At 39.3% G+C, this 20,873-nt stretch overlaps 1 protein-coding gene and 1 pseudogene across 2 annotated transcripts in view; one reads left to right on the top strand and one right to left on the bottom strand.

The window, feature by feature from the left end:
- Nucleotides 1-20,873, bottom strand: part of Gpc6 (glypican 6) — a 1,019,107-nt gene that overhangs the window by 547,163 nt on the left and 451,071 nt on the right. For both annotated transcript variants that reach the window (XM_032917577.1, XM_032917578.1), the window contains exon 3: nucleotides 5,363-5,754. In XM_032917577.1, coding sequence (XP_032773468.1) covers nucleotides 5,363-5,754 — 392 coding nt within the window. The remainder of the gene's footprint in view (nucleotides 1-5,362; nucleotides 5,755-20,873) is intronic.
- On the top strand, nucleotides 19,318-20,182 carry LOC116913399 (annotated as a pseudogene).

Raw genomic sequence — 20,873 nt, forward strand, 5'->3', positions numbered from 1 at the left:
GAGGACCTTGTAGGGCATCAATGGGAGGAGAGGTCCTTGGCCCTGTGAAGGCTCAATGCCCCCGTGTAGAGGAATGCCAGGGCAGGGAGATAGGAGGGAGTAGGTGGGTGGGGGAACACTCTCATAGAGGCAGAGGAAGGGGAAGGGATAGGGGGATTCCAGAGGGCAAATCGGGAAAGGGGATAACATTTGAAATGTAAGTAAAGAAAATATCCAAACAAACAGACAAACAGAATACAATCTCCTCCAGGAATATACTACACAGCACTTTCTGCGGACTGGTTAGCCACCACGATCAGAGAGGCCTCACAAGATGTTCACTGTGGTACATGACTCACTTCCTTGACCCCACATTCTACAAGCATGAACTGTCAGGAAATAGAGTCTTTCTGAAGCCTGGAACCACGCCTGCCTTTCACAGTGAAGAAAGAAAAGACTAGAGAGATGACAGTGTTTGTCGATACTTCAGGTGCAATGGTTTTCAGCTCTGCTCTTAACTCAATGTCCATAAAATAAATCAATGATATGACTTGCATAGTCGCTGTGACTGCCCTTGGCACAATTTTCAGCTTTTACCTACCAAAGAAAATTACGGTCTGGGGCCGTGGTGTACTTGTCTGTGCTCATACCTCTGTTTGTGCGTGTGTGTACATCAGCAGGAGGAGAATCATGGATAGTGTTCCTAAAGCACCATCCACACATCTATTTACTGATTTGGTTTGACATACTGTTTCTCCCTAGCATAGAACTCACTAACTTACTTATGATGGCTGCTCAGAGTGCCCCAGAGGACTCCTGCTTCTCACTATGTGTCAGTACTGACGTTAGTTACAGACTTCCACTGCCATCTCCCTCTCAGAAAATGAATAAAGAGAAAAAGTAAAGTCTTCTTGTCTGCAAGTGGCATCACTGTGGACCAGGCAAGACACCAAAGTAATCCCCATATTTGCCTCTGTGAGGACTGACAGAAACTTCGTGTAACCAGACACTCAGTTAAGATCTCTGCTAGGAATCCCTGCGTGATGTGCACAATTCCTGCAAAACCTTTCAGGGTAGCTGTTTGCACCCACGTTTCTGTCCACTAACGGGTGTACAGCTCTTTAGTACAGTGAAGAATGATGGAAACCTAGTCTGTATCCATTGCTCTAACATAGTAAATGCTACATTATCAAAGCTGGTTTAAACATTTAGTTTTAGAGTTCTGCCTACTATATCCACTAAACGTTATTAAGCATAGTCCAGAGAAGGGTTAGCAAATTAAGGGGTGTGGTGAGGGGAGAGTTTACCTACATTCCTAGCTCACTGATCACAAGTACAGGCAAAACGAGTCATCATTAGACAACGGCTAAAGAATTATTTTTACATTTATTTCTTTGTTACACGGAAACACCGTATGTAAGAGAAATAACTTCCAGAGTTCCAGTGGATCTTTCATTGCCCTATGATACAACATAATTTATTCCATTGTGTGTTTTTCCTCTTATGTCTGAAGTTCCTGAATACATATGTTTATTTATTATTTTTATATTCTCCTGATTAGTATTGCTTAGCTTCCCATTGTTTGTGCTTTGCATAAATGGTATGTCATCTTTGACCATTTGGGTATTTTCTTCTTGAAATGAGATTATGTTTTTGCTCAGTGACCATGGTGTAGTTCACGTACTTCTGTGCTCCACGTGATTCCATCACGTGGGGAGACCACTGTTCACATTGGATAAATGTGGCAATTGAGATGTTTCTTGTTGCATGTCTGTTCAAAATGCTTTTTTAGGACATTTTTCTACATGTCTCCTTGGACACATATACAGAATTATTCTAGGGAAGAGCGGTAGACATATGGTATGGATGCATTCAACGAGACAGGTGTTTTCAATTTGTTTAGCTAAAGTAAGGGTGTTATGTTAGGCGTAGAAAAGAAAGAACGATCCTGACACTCCGTATTTTGGCAGCTCTTGGCATACTCAAAAATGGTAATTTATACAGAAAATAAACCCTGGTTCACTGATCACAGCTATTCATTGGAGAATCATAGAATGCTGCATCCAGAGCTTCAGCTGTAGTCAAAATACATTTGCCAAATTTTAAGGCTAGGGAAAGCATCATTTATATCTGCAAAATGGCAAGCACAAGTTTAAAAAATGATTCTGTTGAGGCTAACAAATTAATCTTCAACTCTTTGCAAAGAAATTTCCCTATTATGTTGTCAAAACATTTGTCTCGCCCTCCTGTGTTTTGCCAAACAAGTACATTTCCCAGTCAAAACAATTAATTAAAAGCTATTAATGATGCCTTCAAACACTTAAGTTGTCACTGAAAATAAAATGAGACCCTAGAGGGGTGGGATTCTCAAAACACAACGGCAACAGCATCCTATGCCCCAAGAGAACTTTTACCTGGATTTTGAAACTTCTGCCAACTCCAAGCCCTTCCATTAGCAGAGCATGGAGACACTTCAGATCTGAACAGGGCTTACACTTCAAACTCAATTCTTTCTCTGCCTCTCAATGCAGTTAACCTTTGTTATAATTTGCAAAGTGGTTGAAGGTCAGTTATAGGACAAATGGATACATTTCATTTCTTATAAAAGAAAATGTAATATAACAAAAGTATAAAACAAAAGGAAAAAAAACATTGAAGTTGGACAAAACAAATTTACATACAGAAAAGAAAGAAAAGAAAACGGAAAAAAGAAAATCGGAAAGTCGCCCATCTATACACTCGGGAATTAGTGGATACATTTCTAACCTACAATAAATTATCTGGAAAGTTCAAAAAAAGTGAAAACCCTAAAATCCTTGCGTCATAAATTGTTAGAAATTGCTCAGTTTCTTTGAAGAGAAGTTGCATCTGACTTTCACATACCCAACTTTCACCTACATTCCCATCTCTGGTTACATGTCAGCTTAACTTTATCTCCAACCCAGGTCAGTCAAGCCAAGCTCTGGAGAGGACAGTTATGTTTTACATTATATGAACCACAAACTACATTCCAAACCTCTCCAGTTGCATCTTAAGGAAAAAGTTGGCTTTGTGGGATACAACTCATGAATTCTTAAAATATCTAACGGTAACTCTCTATTCGTGGTTGGTCCTTGATGCCCTTCATCAAAAAGAGGGACAGGTCACAGATTGGTAATCGGAGACCCCAGATCACACCGTTCTGTGAAAACCGAGGCAAGAACCCTGCATACTTACTAGTACCTACCTCTGAGAAACAAGTGAAAACACTCAGTAGACAGCCTTCCCTTTGGCTCCTTAGATACTTTACAGGAAAATGAATACTTTTTTACCTACTTGGAACCTTTCTAGATCATGATATATGTTGAGTTGAGTCCAGATGTTATTTACACTTAGGCAGAAGCAGCACAAATGAGCAGAACACTGCACACACTGAGTGCACAGACTGAGTGCACGCACTGAATGTTCACACTGAGTGCTCACACTGAGTGCTCACACTGAATGCTTACACTGAGTGCTCACACTGAATGCTCACACTGAGTGCTCACACTGAGTGCTCACACTGAATGCTGACACTGAGTGCTCACACTGAATGCTTACACTGAAGAGTGTTCACACTGAGTGTGCACACAGATTCATGCTTCTCACCTCATACTTCATATGTACTTCAAACTCCAACGAAGGTGAAAGCCTCAGTGACTAGATTTTACCTCGATGTATTGAATCATAATTTAATTACATTTATTTTTTTAAAAGCAAGATATATCTTTGTCAGGCCATATAGGATATACCTTTTGTATTCATTCTTCCTCATATTTAACAGACCAAAGCTGGGAATAATATCCTCTTGGAGTGCCACTTGACTGCTTTCCTATTAAACCACTTCTAAAAAACTTGTTCCTTCCATAGGTCAAATATTGTTGGTATCCAATAAAAAACTGCACTAAACATCCTTGATAGATGACCTTTTATATCATTTCATTCCTTGTAAAAAATCATTTTAAAAGCATTTTCTTTTAAAAAAAATGCTTCCATATGCTGTAACTTTTTAGAAACCAGTAATTTTGTAAAAAAGGGATTGCTAGGAGTTTTACAAGTCATTCCATAGAGAAATATTTTTTTAAGAATATAGACTATACCGTCTTTGTGCCAAAATGTAAATAATGAGATAGAAAGAAAGAGGGCTGAGCAGATGGCTTACAGGTTAAGCCTGGATGGACTTCCAGAGGCCAATTCCCGGCAACCATGAGGTGGCTAATGACCATCTGCAATGTGACCTGGTGCCTTCCTCTTGCCTGAAGGTATACATGCAGGCAGAAGGAAAGGATGGATGGAAGGAAGGAAAGAAGGAAGGGAGGGTGAGAGGGAGGGAGGGAGGAAGGAAGGAAGGAAGGAAGAAAGGAAGGTCGAACAACAACAACAAATACATTTCTGGGAAGTACTAAAAAGAAATTAAAAAAGAAGAACAAAAAAGAAAACGCTTGGTGGCTCTTGGCCACACTCCTGCAATAAAAAGTACTGTTTGGCAATAATCTTTGTACAAATATGACCTTCTTTAAGAGATGGAATGCCAGCCGACGTTTATATATATTGTTTCCTCTGTACTTCTCATATAAATCATCTTTTAGGCTGTTTGTAGGGCTGACCTCCTAAATGGGCAGGTCCACCTCCTAAGAGCAGTTAAATGTCAAGGCAGAGCTTAAACGAAAGCAGATTTGCTTCACACAGGAAATGGTCAATGTCGGAAGCCAGTGGCCCAGAAGGATCGCTCGCATTAAAGGTTTACTGACGTTATCCTCAGGGAAAGGCCCTGAAGTGGATGGATTAGTGATTTATCTTTTCCATAAGTCCAACCTGACACAGGACGTGGAATTACAAACAGATAAGCGAAGAACCACCCGGCAGAACCGATACTTTGTATCCATCGGTCCTAAGGTGCTTCGCCTCCCTCCACCCGTGCCAGGCAAGGGCTCCATTCACACCATTGAGGAGCCCTAACACTGATAAAGAAGAGACAGCAAGTGCCCCTATCCTGCCTCTCCCTTCAGCATCTCTGGAGACCATGTCCTTCGTTTACTGGAGGACTAGAGCCCGAGTGGAGTGTCCTGTAACTGTTTATCATCCCCTACACCTGGATGTGGTGAGACCAGTTGTAAGCCACCTTGCTTAAATAGTATCATCCATGAAAACTCACCTACACTGATGATTGCCAAACCATACAGAATGGCTTGGAATTCCTTTTCTTTTACAAAGGGGGAAAAAATCAGAATTAAGCTTGGGGGCGCACTTAATGCCTTTAAGAACAGACACCACTGGGTATTGAATTTTTGCCTTAATTTGTTTTATAAACCTAATTTCTTAAGGAAAAGAAGAACAAGTAGAGAGGCAGCATGCTCTCCGTTACCTTGGAAACTCGGTTGGCAACTTCTCTGCCCACTGTCAGACCCTGGACGAAGGTGCGAGCCGCAATGAAGGCGCGGGTGACCTGAATCTTCAGTTTCCGTGGCACATCTCCAAATGGCTTCAGCTGGTCTGTGTACTTGCTTACACATTCCAGATAGTCCTCGCTGAAGTGATACTGGGGGTTTATCAGCTGGAACATCCGCTCCAGGAGCCGAGCCCAGAAGTCATTGAGCATCTCCTCCAGGTTGACGTTACCCCCTGTGTAGTACCTCTTTAGCTCAGTGAAGAGGTCCTGGAATACCTCCGAATTCTGCATGTACAGCATCCCGTAGGTCCGGACAAACATGTCGTTTAGGGACTTCTCTGCATTTTCCAGCAGCTCTCGGAAAAACTCTGGAGAGCAAATAAGAAACTGGCATAAGTAAACGAATGATCCGTAGAAAAGTCTAAGATCACGACTTACTTTAATAGCCATAACTACTTATAGATTTATTTTTCTGGTGATGTTTATTTGGTGACTGTTTTCTTTATTTGATGGTGACTCAAACCTAGGCCCTCACATACAGTAGGCAAGTGCTCTACCGCTGAGCTGTTTTCTTGTTTCCACACAAGCACTTTGAATGCGCAGCTGTTCAGGGAAAACAATCCTATGATTACGTCGTTAATAGAACACTGAGAGCAACGAGCTTGATTTACATGTGTTATTTTCTACTACACAAAGAAAGCATAGGACCCCATGACTTCTAGTTTAAAACACACCATTTAATATTAGGAGATTACCAATTAATGCCTTTCTAAAAATAAACTCAATTGTTCTTCCGAGTATTATTAAATTTTAGAAAAAAAATCTCAGGATGTGAGAGAAATTCAACACAAAATAGACGGCAAAGGTTCATCCTTAACATAATAGCCAGTGCACACCAATAAACACACTTCCTCCCCTTCTTCACTATTGGGATAGCATTAGGTCACAACTCACTTAAACTGCTTGCATTTGGGAAAAGGTGTGCTAAGGTTAATGTACTATTTTGGACTCTAATTCCTGTCAACCAATCATCTGACAATGTTCAGAAACATGCGAAATTACGTCCCTTAACTCTAAAGCTGTAAAGAACACAATGAAGATGGCCACAACGTAACACGCTCGTGTTAGCGTTTCTAAATTTCCGGGGACACTCACTTAGCCTCAAATGGAGATTACAGGTAGCGGACACAGACAGCCTTGCTTCCTTCCGGCTGTGGAAAGAGGCAGCTCATGCTCGTGAGAGGTGCACAAGCACAGAAATCCTTCAAGAACAAGCTCCTGGGGAAAACAGCTCTAAGGTTTCCATCCCATTTTCCGAGTGTAAATTGGGTGAGAAGGGGCTAAGATGAGAAGATCCTTTGAGTTTATCAGGACACATGTTTCCAACAGCACGGTGACCGTGCTGCGGCGTCTCATCTCTCTCTGTCCCTGGAAGCTGTGTCCTCTCTCATAGGTACGAGGACAAATGAAGGCCCACAGACTTCAAGGGCTGCAAGTGGAAACTAGAAAACAACTTTTCTTCGTGAGCCCGGGGCAGTTCTTTCCCAAGCACAGAAAGGAAAGTTGTTGAAGCCTCTTCTGCAGCATCTCTAGGAACTAATTTGATTTTCCTCAGAAGTTGGCTGGGTGAGAATTGGAGTCTAGAAGTTCCATTCAGATTTATATGTGATCAACGTCTTCGAGATAATTAATTCACGTCCATACTGATCATACCTATTTCATGCAGTTTCAAACAAGGCCAAAGCAATCGAGTGACTGAGGATGTTATTGACTTGACTTTCAAGGAAGAATACTTTTGGTTTTTGTATTGGAATTTTTATTTTAATAAAAAAATTAACTATTTACAAAATATGCATAATTGGGAAACTGGTTCCTGGCCCTACAAATGTTACCTACGTATGATGATTGCAATAGAATTTTTTTCAATTTAAAGATTTTAATAAAAAGATATTTTTCCATAATTTGTAATGTATTTCCCTATAGCTTTTCTTTCTTCACATTACTGCCTGTAAGTGTAGACATTCTGTTTGTCACAGAAGTATCAACATTTAAGAGATTAGTTAGTCTTCATGGCTGACAGAACGTAATTTTTTGTCAAGCCACGCCACAGAATATATTTTTATTTGTTCCCTAAAAGTAAAATGACTTTGACATATAACTAAGCCTCAATAATAAACAATTGATATTCCTGTTTGGATCAGGACCTATTAGATTATGCATTGAAATATTACAATCACAAACATGTACAATGGTGTATTAACCAAAAATTACAAAAAAATGTTTTAGAAAACAAAATGGAAAGCACCCTGATTTAATTATTATGCACTATACATAGGCATCAAACTATCATCACACCCATAAACTGATACAATGAAAATCTTAGATGAGAAAGCATGGATGGAGAGAGACAAACTTTTTAACTTTAAGGAGGGTTGAAGCAGATAATTACTTATATTGTATGCAGCTTTGACTTATGACTTTATGAAATCAAATGCCTAACAAAACCTTTACAGAACTAGCTACCTAGTTGGTCCTAAAATGGGATAATAAAATTATTAATATTCAATATTCAAGTATAAAAATATCCTAAGCAAAACATTTTTATCTCGAGACCAAGAATACAGACATCTTGGCTGTGCTAACCCTGGAAAAGGGTGAGAGGTATTAAGAGTGTGAAAGAAGACAGAAAGGAATGGGGGAATTGATGAATGGAAGAATACTAATATAACGAGACTAGAATGTATATTTTAATCACGAACTGTGAACAGCTCAGCCATTTGTCTTCTTTTTGATGTCAAATATTATGTTGGATTTTGGAATTAAAGCTTAATTTATTGAACACCGTGTAGTGCCTTCTGCAATGAATAGTTAGTAATCAAGAGTGTAGTGCAGTTTTACAAAAAGAGAAACATTATAAATGTATAGATAGGTAGATAGTAGATAGATGATAGATATTTAGATAGATAGTAAATAGATAGATATTTATATAGATATTTAGATAGATAGATGATAGATGATAGGTGATGGATATTTAGATAGATAGATAGATAGATAGATAGATAGATAGATAGATATTTAGATAGATAGATGATAGATAGATGATGAATAGACAGACAGGCATGGAGGTATGCTGGAGCATCTAAGTGTAGGTCCATCTTCACCAAAAATGGCAGATTATTTACCTCCAGAAATGTATTTAATAAATTAAATAGGAAATATCAATATTTTCCTGGTACCAAGGTTGATGCCAGTAAGGCATTTTTTTTCCTCTTCCTTTTTTTTCTTTTCTTTTCTTTTCTTTTCTTTTCTTTTTTTCGGAGCTGGGGACTGAACCCAGGGCCTTGTGCTTGCTAGGCAAGCACTCTACTACTGAGCTAAATCCCCAACTTTTTTTCCTCTTCTAACAAGGGAATTCTAACATAGTGGTTATAATCCCACTGTAGAGGAGACTGGATAAAAGAAGATGGCTTTCTTATTCTATTTTATGGTGTATTTTCTTATTTCTACATTAGTGTCATTGTTAAGATATTAAGATATTGCCATTTAATCCATGTGGCTCAAGAGACATTTTATTAATAAAGCTTTGGTGGTATATGACTACTATCTCAGCATTTGAAAAATTTAGAAAGATCGTGAGTTCCAGGTGCGTCTGTGCCCCTTAAAAAGACACTATATCAAAGAGAACACAATAGAAACGGAAGAAAGGTAACGGTCATTAGATTCTAAGGAACGTTTTTGTCTAAGGATGTGCTATCACCTAGAGTTTGCTACTAGCTTGACTGGTCTTCAAGAATGAAGTTCCTTTTGGTTCAAATCATTACATATTTAAGTTAAATATTTTATTCAGAAAGACACCAATATATTGCTATTGCAACATTGGGGAATATAAATTTTAAGTGTGATGAGAATACAGTTCTAAATAGTGAAGTAAAAGTATTGTCCATCAAAGAGTTTCCATATTTTATCTCCCTCAGGCCTGTGGACTTCTGCCTTCGAAAGGTGACTCCGTGAACTAAGTATTTTCTGCTTGGATGATACTTGTTCCTCAGCAAACAAAACAAAATCGAGGTTTGGAAGACAGTTCTCTCATCTATTTTGCTGATGAAATATTACATCCTAAGACATCAAGGAGAATAAAATTCAGGTGAAGAAAAAAGAAAAGGCAATCTCCCTCACTGTGATCCTTTGTTTAATAGAAAAGGGCAAAGCTCACCTGTGAGAAAACCTCCAGTCAACACATATTTTCATCATTGAGAACAAAATGCTATTTGAATTTTCTTTTCTTTCCCATTTGGAAAATATAGATCAAAGGCAGCTCAGGGCTCAGGGTTCAGGGCTCAGGGCTCAGGAAGCTTCATGGGTGCACAAATTACTTTCCCAGCCAGCGTTAGCCTTGGGAGGATTCTATTCATCAGGAGGGAGAGCTCCATGAAAATGTCTCCTCTCTGCAGGGCAGGCTGACATGGCAGAGAGAACACTGATCTCCCGAAAGTAAGGGCATAAAATGCTTACTGCGTGGGAGACCTGATAAGGAGCAAAACATCAACTGCTAGGTGCCAAGGGATGCCCTATGTACACCTCAGAAAAGGTTCAACAGGAGCACCCAAGTGGATGACTAAGGGGAAAACCCCATGCAGAAGCAAAGGAAAGGAAGACAGAGGGAAGGAGGCTGACACACCCTGCACATTCATAAGCTGTGGGACACAGCAGAGCCAAGCCAGGAATGCTGTGTTACTGATAACACTGATGACAGGTGTATCCCGCGTATGGCAGCATGGAGACTGTGCAGAAGGGCCGAAGCGCACTATGTCATGGTCTCCATTCTTATGCTCCCAGAGATGCTTTGTCCTTTAGTTTTGTGTATTTGGGACAGGATTTCAAGAAGCCCTGCTTGGCCTCAAACTCCCAACAGTCTTTTCCTGGAGCCTTGGGTGCTAGATCATACCTGGTTCCTTATACTTAGGGAATACTATGTGGTGGGAATGACTCAGGGCCCTCAAGATGGCTCACCAGGCAAAGGAACCCAGGCCACTAAGCCTGATGACTTCACCTTGATTTTCAGAATCTACGTAGTAAAAGGAGACAAGCACCTTGCTATGCACATAGGCATAGGTACAGGTATGCTACAGATACATACACACACACAAACACATGTGCACATGTGCACACACACACAATAAATAATTAATAAAGTCATGAATATCAAGCTTAAAAGGAACTTCGAGTATACATTGAGAAACTACAAACTTGTAGAAGTCGTCAAAAACCGAAGCTCTGTCACCCCCAACAGCTGCAGCTGCACGTGATTACAGAAACCAGGTGTGCAGAGGTGAGGCCGATCCTGTGCTTTCCTTAATCCCTTCTCTTCCACTCCCTCCCACTAAAATCACGATAAGTCAGACTCTACCTATGGACAGATGAGGAACTGTCTGGGAGAATAAAGTGGCCTTGGAAGGGATGACATATGAATGCTCTGACTCATAATCCGCACAGTCCTCACCCACCTCCTCCAGGACTTCTTCAACCTTAACTGAAGAGAAGTGTCCTTCCTTATCTTACAGCTAGCCGTCTGTCAGCTCTCAAAACACTTCTTCCTTCAAGAGGCAACCTCTTTCTCACACTATAACAGGATATCTCCGCCAGGAACACGCTGATTCAATTCGTTGCATTAACGGAGGGAAATACGCAATGCCCTACATTTTCATCTGTCTTCAACTTTCAGGATAAACAGACAAACAAGCAAACAAACAAACAACAAAACCTCACATGATTCTGCAATGGGCTATGGCCTTCCGCTGGCCAGGGGCTGCGATCTTATAAGTAAATAAAGGCAGAGATTGTTGTTGCTTAGGGCTTGAAGATGTCATGCAATGTCACACACAGCATGGCATTTGGCAGTTGGATTCTACTCTTCTACTTCTGGTGTCTCACTGTCAGCACTGTTAAATCCAATTCTCCTTCCCAGGGCACCATGGGATATATAGGACATAATTAGCCTTACTGCCTTCTGGTACTAGGGGCAGCAACGGCAGCCTTCACTCTGTTTGCCAACAAGAATGTTTACAACGTCCTCTGGGGAATGTGACTGCTCTCTCCACCTTAACCCTACCTGCTCTGGCCAAGAACAGTTTGAGACATTGTCATCCTTGGGGCTTATTTTTTCTTAAATGACAAGCTATATTTTAAACAAAAGGAAATATAACACAGGTGATATTCAGAAAAAAATCCTTAGAGGTCAATGTTGAATTTCTGTGCACAGTACCTGTTACATAGTCTTAAAAAGTGATGAAGGGAAGGAATGATTGGAGCTAGCTAGCTAAACTTAAGTATTCATTTAAATATAACCTGGTTCCAAGTGGGAGGGGAGAAGTAGAGGGAGAGGAAGAGAGACAGAGAGACAGAGAGACAGTTAGAAACAATATGGTTCACTTCCCTATAGTCCTCCAAAGAAAAGTCTTTTTGCCTATAATCATTTAAACCCTGCCATGCAAGTTCACAGCCATCTATCTGCACATAAAACACATGGTGGCTTCTGTCCCACTGTGACATTGATTATCAATGCTACCAAGAATGCTTTGTCAGACCTTGATCTCTTTCCCAATGCTTGCCACCATTCTTAAGCCAGAGTTTGCTTCCATGCATGTGAGTAGTTTCAGCATGTATCATGTAGCATGTATCATGAGTACTGTGTATGAGCTTCCGGACTTCTATGCAGCCACGAGCTTGCACAGACAGAATTCTTCCCTTCTTTGGAAAATGTCCTGTATTGAGGAAACTATCTTTAGAGGTTTGATTTCATTCTAGTGGTTCAGATAACTATGACTCTGTCATTATTTAGTTCTTCACAATAAAGTTTTAAAAACCCCTAGCATATGAAGGGAAGAATGAATATCCACTTTGAGTAGATATTCTGCAAAATCATCTTGGGGATTTTCCTTAAACACCATTTAATTTTTGTATGATTTAGACCTTTTCAATACATTTTCAAATATTATGGGTAGAAATTGTATACAAGGGAGAGTTAGAATCTACAGTTATTTAGAAACATTGTATGGTATAAGTTTATTGCTGATTCGCTACTTCTGTTTCTTCTAACTCACATTTTCTACTACTCTACGTAAACTTATTTCTATGTATTCATGAATTATACTGATTGTGTTATAACAAGGGTCATAGCAGTTCTTTCTGATTTCAAAGTGACAGAATACAATATTAAAACTATTTGAAGGATTACTGTAATCACATTTCTGTTCTTTAAGTGACAAACTCCTTTAAAATTGAAAAAGAGAACAACAAAATGTATATATTTACCTTTCTCATCTGTCTGTTACAAGTTAGCAGGAAACTAAACATACAAAACTTTAAGTTAAGATTAAAAGTGAGGTTGGGTCAGTGAATAATGTATATGACCTAGACACAGAGCCTGAAAAGTAAATGGCTTTGCCTTTTAATGGCATATAATTTGGTAAATATATGTCTCACATACTTCTATGTAAGTCTGATATGAGTTTATTTATTGTGTTGAAACACAGGAAACACAGGCTTCCAATGTTAAGAGAAATGCCCAAGATAAACATGAGCTCCAAAATGTTAGAGATGAGTAAGAGTTCCCTGAAGAAAGAGGCTTTGTAGTTTAACTCTAGTCAAATTTTCACAGTGTGATCTGAACAATTAATGGGAAATATTATAAATCCCCAAGAAAGTGGATACAGCTATACTTAAGTTCAAATTGCAAAACATATTCAACGTTGTCCATAAATTATTTACAAAATGATTCATGTGTATAAAATTTCTGCCTCTAATATTAATTAGTTGATATAGGTAACTGGAATTGGGAGCATGCTCAGATCTCTAGAGTTCTATTCTCCACAAATAGTTTGCATCAATTAGAGCAGAGACTCAACTGTAAAACCTAAGATTTTTTTCTAGGGTATGAAACTTATCCTAGCTCAGCAAGGGATAAAATATCTAATGAAAATGTGTCTCACTTTATGAAAGATGTAAACATACATCATTTTATAACAGCACCTGTATTATCAATAATATGTAGTCATAGGGATATATTTCATATTAGTGTTAAGTTACATATAAGTCACATCTTCATACTCTGATGATAGTACACTTAAGTCTTGTGACCCTGCACTAACATAGCTTAATGCTAATTTTAATTTAGACAAATGGGATATCATTAAAATAATGGATATCTGTATTGGTTTTTTTTCAACTAAAGAGAACCACAAGGATGAGGTCCTAGCTCTTTTAAGCATGACAAGGCCAAGACAAAGCCATGTTGGAAAAGCGAGGCTACCACCATCAGGGCTCATCTATGGTGATGTACAACTTAACAATAGAAAGAATGAATTTCTAATGATTTTATAAATAGTGAATTATTAGGATTACAAGTGATGGAAATGAGCAGACTGTTGGAACATAAAAATATGATGTCCTAATTCAGGGTTCCCTGAGGGACATTTTCACAAAGGAGGACAGGCTTGTCTTAAACATTATGGGACCCTGAAGATGTGATGCCTATATTACGCCTGTGCTGACTGAGGATCCGGCTAGCAGAGAGCGTGCTTGCCGACACTACTGGAACATCACACAGCTATTTCCTCAACAGAACCCTCCTGACTAATCCATTATTTAGTGACTTCAACAGAAGCAAGCCAATAAACATTCTTCAGGAAGTACTTGGAGAATCTGTTCAGTTTCCATTCAGTGACCACGAGCTAGGGAAAGATGCTGTATTTTCAGTGTGTGAACTAAAAGCAAGAAGAAAACCACAAATGATAAACAACATGTAAACAAAGGTCATAGGTGGCACCAAAGACAGTAAACATACTACACATTGTAGAAAAGTTTTCCTGGACTCTGGGACAAGGGATCATAGATTCTCACTCGGGTGTTTGAAGATACATTCATTAAACAAAGCCTCTTATAGCTTTAATGTTTTTATAGCCAAGAAGATAGTTGAAACATTAGTCTCTTGACTTTCATGTAAGTGGTTGGAATTTATTTTCTTCTAATATTTTCATGCGTTAGAATGTGGTTTGATAGCTCTGAGGTTTACTCATCCTTACATTCTCTCTTGAAGGTAAACAAAATACAGAAATAAGTTCTTGAATATTTTAATTTTTAGAGAATTTAGATAGTTTTATTGACTTAAAGGTGAGACAACTTAAATTCTTTCAAGGTTATAGTTCAAATTTCTATAAAATGCCTTAAGGCAAAAACCCAAATTATCCTTGGGATCTAAAATATGAGATAAACCATAGAAGAAATGGTTATCTATCCAACTTTGATGTTAGATTTTAAAAACTCCTTTTAATTTTTGAATTAAAATTTTTCTGAGTGCTTTTTAGACTTCTACTTCTTGTGGTGCAACATGCCTGAGGAACCTTAGGCAAGCACACAGGCATTCAGTCACACCCACTACATTGTAAACTTCCCCTTCATTATCACTAGTAAAAATAAAAATGCATACTTCTTCAATACCTTGCAAATCTGTCAAATGCCCTAAAACAAAATATGGTTTTTCTTTAGAGTGTAATAATTATTTCCATGACATTATAAACATATCAGTCATTCAATAGTAAAACATAATTCAAAACCTACTCTGTATATCAATCTACAAGATTACTTGTCCTATCTTTCTTCCAATATGTGTTGAGAATCCTTAGACATTATATGTTGGTAGAAAATATCATCAACAAATTAGATTTTCAAAAATGTAATTAAACATTTATCGATAGTATAATAGTATGTTAATTTGTTATTAAGGACATCAATTAATGCACAACTAATATTGTAATAATGCATATTTAATGCATTATTCAGGTCAGCTAACTCTGCCATTTTATATTTCCCTAATTTATTTAATCGACTAGACTTTTCCATGAAGACATCTTTAAAGATAAATCATCAGTTTACAACCATAAGTGTTCATTAAAATTAGTCAATACCTTGCACCAAAGTCCCTCAATTTATTACCATTAATGTAAAGTCAGCAGACGAGATTTAATAGCAGACAATTTTTCAGAATCTTGTGTGCAATGCAGGACCATCTGACAAGGGCGGATTTGTGATAAAGAAGCAGGAAATTGTTGACTAGAATTCAGATTTCAGGAGGTGAAAAGCTTTCTACACTCAGTGAGCTTTCCCACAGTGGGGGGGTAGATGCTTATATCTAACTAGCTTATTTTTCCCAGACATCTTTAAAGTAAGCAAGGCCGATTAGGGCTTCTGTGTTCTCTAGATGATATAGACAAACTCTTAATTCCCACAGTCATGAATTAAGTTTGAAATTTGCTGACAGTTTCTGCTGTAAGGAAACAACTGTTCTGAGGCATGACAAGTACTTCTCTGTCCCTCTAGGCACCACAGGAAATCAGCAGACACATTCACAGTTCGTTGGCATCATTATATGCTTCTAGCTTTGCTCCACAAATACTCTTTAGGTCCTGTGCACAAGGCTGTTTCACTTTTCTCTTAAAGAAGGCATTAATCACAGCCTTAGATTAACCCTTCACACATCTAAAATAGAACTATATTAAAGACAACTGAAATTTATTCCTGTTTGTTTTTCTCAACTGAAAGAAGTGGTTAAATTTCCAAATGAAGGTGGAAGTTATAGGTGGAGTGGTCCATTCGATGATCTGTGTTCACCGAACACTCTGGAGGAGAAGGACTCCATCATCAAAGCAGTAAGACTGAGAGGGGGACATGGAGGTAAAGTCATTGTTCAAGTCATCCCAGTGGGGTTATGGATACAGGACATTGAACTTGCTTCATCTGTCACGATTGCCTTCAGACAGGTTTTCAACTTCTACTTTCCTTTAAATGCAAATTTACAGGGATGGAGATGTAGCACCATGGTCAAGGGGACTGGCTTTTCCAAGTAGAGGACCAGAATTCAGTTCCCAACACCCACATCAGACAGCTCTGACTGCCTGTAACTCCAGCTTCAAGGTACCTGATGCTCTCTCTGACTCCCACAGCCCGTGACACATATGTGGCATGCTCTCTGGCGACATGGCCACATACACATAAATTATTGAAAAGGGACACTAACTGGTTATCCTGTTCTAACTGGTCAGCCCTAATAACACACATGCAAGTAATATTGCTTAGAATAACAGGTTATATTATTGCACTTAGAAATATATGTTTATTCCTAAATACATATGTGTAATTTACACACACACACACACACACACACACACTAGGAAGGACCCCCAGGATACCAAGAGGCCATGACAGGTTGTGCTCCTTTCTTTTACCTGTAACTCCTCACAGCCAACTACAGCCCAGGTAGCCCCCTCTTCACTGACTGATCACTGGATGGCAGGTTGATTCAAGACCATGGGAAGAAAGGAACATGTAGTATGGAGAAATGAAGAATGAGACTTGACAGTCTCAGGGATGATTAATAGCCAAGGAGGAGAGAGAATGCATGACCCAGCGTAAGTAGGGCGACATTTAAGCCCAGAAAACAAACAATAGAAGCTAAAGACTCTGGGGAAGGCCGAGCTGTGCAGGCTCAAGGATGCATGAATAATTGCAACAAAGTGTTTTAACTTAAAGCTAAAATTGTATGATATTCTTTCAGGTCAGGTTCATCTGAAACTAGGAGTAGTAGGAGGCTGAGAAATTTACTTTCCAACAGAGGTGTAAAGGAAGGAAATCATACACAGTCAACTGTATCAGTTTTCACCACACTAGTTTGCTTTCTCCAGTGAAGGTTCTCAAACTGAGGCTACCACAAGCCAATACAACTCCAACATTCATTAATATGCAGTCAGCCCAAATAAAAGTCTTAGATACAAATGCCTATAAACCTGAAATTCTTGCTTATTTTCTTCTGGTAGACATTCAGTGAACACAGTGACTAATTATAATGATGTTCATAAAACCAGCAGTTGGCATCAAAAGAGAGAAAAGTGAACGCCTTCCATTCTCCTCACTTACATACCCATTGAATCTGTTGGGTAGGACTTGGAGGGAGCACAGACCCAACTCTGTTCTGTAATCTTTAGTGTCATTGGCATCAAGTGGCCAGCCTAATGCGCACGGATGTCTCAACTCAAAGGTAAGTGTCAAACATTTGATGAAGACAGAAACCATAAAGATCTGAATTATGGTATGTAAGACATAAGGTATTATAGAAGAGCCAACCAACCGCAAGTGAACTGGTTTAGGGTTGACCTAAATAGGCTTTAAATTTGCTCTGGCAGAAATTTACAGATTGTCTTACAGTAGTTTTAAAATTGCTATTTCTATTTTTGATAATGTAATTACGTCATCTGCCCCTGTCTTTTCCTCTCTTCAAACCATCCCAAATACACCCTTCCTGCCCTCTTTCAAATTCATGGCGTCCATTTTCATTTGTTGCTGCTATGTACATGTGTGGACATGTGTATGCATATATATTCATAAATGAGTAAGCAGAAACTGCTCAGTCTGTATACTGCTACGTTTACCTATATTTTTGGAACTCATTATTTGGTGTCAGATAACCAATTGCTGTGATGTTCCCTTGGGAAGACTATTTTTTTTTCCACTCAGCCTTGCTAACTTGCCTATAGTTTGTATAGAGTTACGGCCTTATGTTCTTTGAAAACATCAAATCTGATTGGAAATTATAGGTCTGTGATAAAGTGTTTGTCCAGAGTGTGAGAAGCCCTAGGTTGGATGGCCAGTACCAAGGTACCTCAAGAGACAAACAAACAAACATGGTATTCCTGTTTGGATGATGGCTCTTTTCTCTATATAATCAATTATATCAAAATATTAGAAATAATCCTCTTTAAGAACTAATCTGATGAAAATACATTGTATGCATGCATAAAATTAAAGAGTTAATACAGATAAAGAGGCAATTAATGAGCTCTCAGGTAATTTCTCAGTACTGAATATATATATCTTATTTTTTCATTCTGTTTAAGTCAAATTAAATCCAAAGGAGAGACAGGTGGACTTTAATATAGTGGTAAATTTTTAGTGTAGGAAGATACTTCATTACGTATTTCATTTAGGGGGTTATGTAGATTATAAATAAAAGGAAATTAAAACAATCTACTTGAGTTTCATTATTTCCTTTTAGTTGATATTTTGTTCACTATTATTTAAGCCTAGCTTACACAGTAACGTGCCGCACCTTTTAACTCTCCTCTATTGCGTGTTATAAGAAAAACAATCAGCATGACTTTCAAGAAGAAAATTTAATCTGTGTGAAAGAATTAAGGAAGTTCTGCTTGGGGAGGAGTTCTTTTAAAATCCCTGCAAAGTTTCCTTGAAAGGGCAGTGTGCTGGTTTTGGTTGTTTTGGTTAAACTGACAGGGACTCTGTCCTGATGAATGTGACCCGGTCTCTGCACACTCCCCTCCATTTGGGCATGCGGATGGTTCATCTTCCTCTTCCAACTCCAACCCTGCAGGAGGTTATCGTCCAGAGCAGACACCTCCTCCCTCTCCACTCTTGCTCTGAGGGATAGAATACTAACCTTTCATAAGATTAGAGACACAAGGTGCCCTGAAGATAATAAAATTCAAATGGGTTTATTTCAAAGGGCAACCCAATCTCGCTTTTGTTCACGGGTCAGTTGACGGATCCTTTGCCAAAGCATATTTTGTGTCTTTCCCAGTTAGGTCCTGGTGCAGTGTGCCAGAGATGTCATATTACAGGGATCCCACAGTGTGCAGCTCCAACGTCGCCATGGGAAAAGGTGAGAATAGCTTAATTTTAGTATGTGTGGCGAAACCCTACTGGTCAGTGTTTTAAACTTAGAATAAGTATGTCCAACAGGTAAATCATATCTGACCAGGTTGAAAACATCAAGGAGTTAGTATAATCACTTGTGTTATGACCCAAATCTATACATTTGAAGAGTGCTAGGCAACTTTAAATGCAGGCATAACAACAGACACCTATAATTGCAGGCTGGACTGTGAGGAGCATGTGCCTAAGGCCAGCCTATGCACCACAGAAAGACACTCTCTAGAAACAAAACACAAACTTGACGCCTCCTAAGCTGTTGGCTGTGTCAAGATGAAGGTGAATATCTCCGTCCCTGCCCCTGGCTGTCAGAAACTCGCTGAAGTGGATGATGGACACAAGCTTTGTAAGTTCTGTGAGAAGCGCATGGCCAGAGTAGTAGCTGCTGATGCTCTTGGTGAAGAGTGGAAGGAAGGGTTATGCGGTCCGGCTCAGCGGTGGGAACGACAAGCGAGGTTTTCCCATGAAGCAAGGAGTTTTGACGCATGGCAGAGTGTGCCCGCTGTTGAGTAAGGGGCATTCTTGTTACAGACCAAGGAGAACATGAGAGAGGAAGCGCAAGTCTGTTCGCGGATGCATTGTGGATGCCAATCTAAGTGTTCTAAACTTGGTTTATAAAAAACAATGATAATAAAAGGAGAGAATGATATTCTGGACTGAGAGATACTACCGTGCCTCGTGTAAAAGAGCTGGTAGAATCTGAAAGCTTTTTAAGCTCTCCACAGAAGATGATGTCGGCCAATACGTAATCAGAAAGCCCTTAAACACGGAAGGTAAGAAGCCCAAGACCAAAGCACCCAAGAGTCAGCCTCTTGTTACTCCACATGTCCTGTGTCACAAACGCTGACGTATTGCTCTGGAAAGCAAGGCACTAAGAAAAACGAGGAGGCTGCAAACGATGCTAAACTTTTGGCCAAGAGAATGAAGGAGGCCAAAGAAAAGGGCCAGGAACAGATCGGCAAGGGACTTAGACGGTCGCTGCTAAGAGCGTCTACTTCTAAGTCTGAGTCCAGTCAAAAATAAGTCTCTACCAGTAACAAATAATCAGACATTGGATCTCAAAAAAGAGAAAAAGGAAAAGAAAAAAGAAATTTTACTTGAATCAGTGACTTCAGAAAATCAAATACAGGAGCTAAGGAGAGTTTTAAGAAATTCTATGTTGATATTAACTTAAGATTCTTCTGGAACTATGTCAAGTTATATCGGGTCATGACGAGTCAAAAAAATCGGTGCTGCACAGGATGCAGGATCAAGGCAAAAACCCGCTGATGAAGGTTTTCCCAATGAAGGGCACAAACTATTTGTCTGTCATTATTTCCAGCTTCTTTCATTGCCACTCACAAGCCTGCACACATGGCCTAACTTTTAAAAAGAGTATGTGGAGGGCTATTTTTATTAACTTATTTATTTCTGAGACAGAGTTTCTCCATGTAACTCTGGCTGTCATGAAACTCTCTCTGTAGACAAGGCTGGCCTCGGATTCAGAGATCCAACTGTATCTGCTTCCCAAGTGCTAGGATTAAAGGCTTGAGCACTGATTAAAGGCTTGGCTCAGTCGGGAACAAGTAAGGAGAGTCACAGCTCAACAATACCCAGAAACAGAGACTTTGTTCACTCTAAATGGGATGTGTCCATCAGCGTTCTCTCCTCAGAGCTCAGGAAGCCCTGCTGAAAAGAGGCGGAAAGAGTCTAAGCCAGGGGAGGTGGAGGACAC

Source organism: Rattus rattus, chromosome 12 (assembly GCF_011064425.1).
Source record: "Rattus rattus isolate New Zealand chromosome 12, Rrattus_CSIRO_v1, whole genome shotgun sequence".
In the NCBI taxonomy this organism is placed as follows: Eukaryota; Metazoa; Chordata; class Mammalia; order Rodentia; family Muridae; genus Rattus; species Rattus rattus.